Consider the following 4,331-nt stretch of genomic DNA (forward strand, 5'->3'; position numbering starts at 1 on the left):
TAAAGAAATCTTTTACTTTAATGTAATGATGTGCGGCAAGTGCTTGCCTTATTCCCCCTGGAGGGCCAAAGATGGCAATTGAATTCCCTGGAACTGGAGTTAGAGATAGTTGTGAGCTGCCATGTAGGTTCTGGGAATTGGGGCCTGGTCCTCTGGAAGAGCAGCCAATGCTCTTAATCTTCAAGCCATCTCTAGCCCATCACCTTATTTTTTTTTTTTTTTGAGAAATAATTTCTCACTAAACTAGACTAGATGTAACAAGCCTGATGAGTCGTCCTTTCTCCAAGCTCTGCAGTGCCCAAGTTAGAGACATGGGCTGCCATGCTTAGATTTTTACATGGGTGCTTGAGATCTGAATTTAGGTCCTCATGCTTGCATGGCAAGTACTTTATTGACAGAGCCTTCTCCTTAGCTCCGAAACCCTTTGAGAGCCAAAGCAACCTTGTAAATAGAAAATTTCACATCATCTGACAAATGTGTTGAGATCATGCTCAGACATAAATGTAAAAATAACTTTTATTCACCCAGTGTAATCGTCATCTTTGAGGCTTACCTCCTCTGTCTGCTAACCAAGGCCTACTTCTGGAAGCTTCAAGCCTCAATACAATGTTTTCTAGGCCTAGAATGTTTTCAGCCTCTGAGATTTACTGCTGAATAAGATCTCCCCTTCCTAGTTCTTTCTGAATTCTAGCTGGCTAGTTCAACAGCTGTTTTGGCTCAAAGCTCTTCAAACTGACGGATTCAATCTGGCTTCTCTTGCCGTTTCCTGAACGGATCTGCTTGGTGTCTTACTAACTGTGGCAGTCTGTCCTAATCTGCTTCTCGTTCTTAGGCTCCTTCTATCTTCATCTGTGTCTTGGTAGTTCTTTGTCTGCAACCTATCTCTGTAAAACTGTCTCCTTCCTCTCTCTGCACTGCCCCTTAAGTAGCTCCCCTTTCTCTACTCAAGAGAGTTGTGCATATTCTATTCTGTCAGATCTTTCTCACTCAATTAGACATTGGTTGTAAACATAGCTGCTTCCTTCTACAAACTAACTTTACCTTCATTGTTTGGGATTAAAGGTATGGCCTAAAGGCATGTTTGTATTCCAGCCAGAGGGATTAAAGGTGTGTGCTAAGGCTGAGCCACCACAACTAGCTACAGGTTTTTCTTAAATAAATAACACAATCTCAGGGTGTAACACAATCTTGAAGTTCACAGAGTTATCAAATACCCTGCAATACATAAGTGCATTAAAGTATGTAAATTTTACTTCAGGCTCTTTGTATAAAGTATATTCAGGTCATAAACAAGTATCTCATTCCCAGAATAACTTTTTACTTTCAAGATATATCTATATCTATATCTCTCTATATCTATCTATCTATCTATCTATCTATATATATATATATATATATTTGTAGATATTATAAAATTTTAAAGATGTCTCAAGTCTGAAACATTCCTGATTTGAAGTATTTTAGGCAAGGGATATTTGGCTTGTATTTTCAATTTTCTTGTGTATTTGCTTGGTAGAGGATTGACTCTATCATGTGGTAACTCAATACATTGTCTTTTTGAGGAATTGCCAAGCTATTATCAAAGTAGATAATGTGCACTATTTTACATTCCAAGTAGCAAAGTATAAGGGTTCCAGTTTGCTCATATCTTCTCCAATAATTGTCATTTCTGTCTTTATGATCATAGCAATCCTAGTGGGAGTAAAATATAACACCATGGTTCTAGTTTGTGTTTCCCTAATGACTATTCATGTTGACCATCTTGCAAAAATACTTCTGTAATTTATAGATCTTTGTTTTTTATTTTTTGTGAAATCCTTTACTTATTCTTTTTTTTTTCTTTTTTCTTTTTTTTTGGAGGGGGTTTTCGAGACAGGGTTTCTCTGGGTAGCCCTGGCTGTTCTGGAACTCACTCTGTAGACCAGGCTGGCCTTGAACTCAGAAATTCACCTGACTCTGCCTCCCAAGCGCTGGGATTAAAGGCGTGCGCCACTACCTCCTGGCTACTTATTCTTAAATAGTAATAACAGCATAACTGTTTATAAATAGTTTTAATTAAATACTATTTAATTATTAAATCACCCAGTGCCATCACACAGTGACCATCACACGACGACTATTACATGAATTATATTTTTGTACCTTTATCAGATATATTGTTTAAAAATATTTTTCTTATTCTTGAGCTTGTCTTTTGACATTATTCTTTTCTTTCTTTCCTTTTTGAATTTTTAATTTTTTTCTTTTTTAACAGGGTTTCTCTATGTTGCCGGGCTGTCTTTGAACTCACAGAGATCTGCCTGCCTTTGCCTCCTGAATGCTGGGATTAAAGTCATGTGCCACTACCACCTGGCTTGACATTGTCTTTTAATACATTAAATTGATTCATTGACAACTTAACACATATACACATATGTGTACTTCATGTACCCCATTATTTTTTCTTATCTCTCTTTCCCTGCTGTTCAATCTCTTCTTCCCCTAAGGTATCCCTCCTACTTTAACATCTTTGTGTGCTTCACTGCATTTAAGTAGGGTTTCGTGGTTGGGGATTATTTTACCAGTGACAGCGACTTCCTCTCTCATAGGAGCTATTAAATTATCTGCCTATAGCTCCCAGAAAGACTTGAGTCTTTTCACATTCTCTAATAGTGTCTCATAAAATATGAATGCTATTAATTCTGTCCAGTTAATCTGGGGTTTTTTTGTTGGCTTTTCTTTTTTTTTTCTTTTGTCTCACTCAGGCTGTGCTCAGTCTATCTCTATCTCCAAGGCCTCAAACCTGTGATATTACTGCCTTAAATTTTTGATTGATATGATTATATCTACAAGTATTGGGAATTCAAGGAAAAATATAAGTATTTTATAGTTTCTTTTGACACATTGTCTTACTCAGACATGTAGTTCAGCTAGTCTTAAACCTGTCATCTTCCTGCCTTAGCTTTCTGAGTGTTGGGATTATAGGTATGTGTCACTGTTTTCAGTTTAGTTTTGGTTATTATATTTACATATTTTATTAAAATTGAGTTAGTTTTTATATACAGGTTGAGGCAAGAGCCCAGTTTTATTCTTTGGCATGTTGACATCTGCTTCATCCAGAGTATACTGAAACCTTCTTTCTTCATTGAATTTTCTTGATATTTCTCCTTCGTCATTGTCACTGGTTGATTTACAGTTCAAGTTGTAGTTCAGTAGTGGAGTATTGCCTAGTATGTCCAAGGCCCTGAGCTTGCTCCACAGTATTACAAAACCAAAAATCAAGTGAAAAAACAAACCAGGAAAAGTTAACTGAGCATATATGGGTTTATTTTTGGATCTTAAAGTTGGGATTTGTCAGTCTTCTAACTTTGTATATCTTTTTCAAGGTTGGTTTGTTATGATCAAATGAATCTTTTTAAGTGAATTTTTAGGTTTAGAATTTGCTTCGTTTTTCAGTGGTTCTAATTGTTTATTTGCTCTAGTTTTGTTTTGATTTTAGTAGTTGCTACATTGTGTGTGTGTGTGTGTGTGTTTGTGTATGTGAGTGTGAGTGTGTGTAACATCACAGATTATTGATGATACAGTTTTATCAGTTTGAAAGGTTTTAGTTGTACCTAGAGGTATAAAAAAACAGTTTGGAATACTAACCAGTATGAGAGATGAGGGACACAAATCTTCTGGATAGATGGATGGAGAAGGGAGATGAATATGGAAAGGATTTATGAAAACATAATATTGAAAAATTAAAGGCAAGGGGAGTGAATAATTGTGTTTTAGTGGTGTGCATTTTAGAAAGAGTGGTTCTAGGAATAGAGTGATGTTCTTTTAGAGAAGAAGGGTGAAGCATCAGAAAGATAATTCAAGTGGAAAGAGATGCATTAACTTCATAAGTTGATTCTGTTTAGGGTATACTAGTTATTGCCACGGTAAAAAAAATGTATTTTGAATCATTGGTAAGCTATTTTTAAGGTGTGAAGGCTAAACTGACTAGTCAGTTAGGTGTCCAAAGAAAGAAAAGCCTTCTGCTAGCTGTGATTTTTGCCTTCTTTATACTACAGGATGGATACATGCTGTGTTAACACCCGTGGACTGCTTAGCATTTGGAGGGAACTTCTTACACAGCCTTAACATTGAAATGCAACTCAAGTGAGTTCTGACATTGTCCGTTCTTGTGTGTTATAGTCCTTGTGTAAGTCCTTTGAGTAAGGAATGCAGTATAGTATGATGAAGACAACAAGAAAGGGAAAGATCTTGGGCTTTTTGAGTTTTTTGCTTTTTTAAAAAAAAGATTTATTTATTTTATGTATATGAGTACACAATGTAGCTGTACAAATAAGTTGTGAGCCTTCATC

At 36.1% G+C, this 4,331-nt stretch overlaps 1 protein-coding gene across 5 annotated transcripts in view; it reads left to right on the plus strand.

The window, feature by feature from the left end:
- The window catches only part of Phf8 (PHD finger protein 8), a 117,372-nt gene that overhangs the window by 43,519 nt on the left and 69,522 nt on the right, over window positions 1–4,331 (plus strand). For all 5 annotated transcript variants that reach the window (XM_031369102.1, XM_031369074.1, XM_031369110.1 and 2 more), the window contains exon 9: window positions 4,038–4,125. In XM_031369102.1, coding sequence (XP_031224962.1) covers window positions 4,038–4,125 — 88 coding nt within the window. The remainder of the gene's footprint in view (window positions 1–4,037; window positions 4,126–4,331) is intronic.

The sequence above is a fragment of the Mastomys coucha genome, chromosome X, assembly GCF_008632895.1.
Source record: "Mastomys coucha isolate ucsf_1 chromosome X, UCSF_Mcou_1, whole genome shotgun sequence".
In the NCBI taxonomy this organism is placed as follows: domain Eukaryota; kingdom Metazoa; phylum Chordata; class Mammalia; order Rodentia; family Muridae; genus Mastomys; species Mastomys coucha.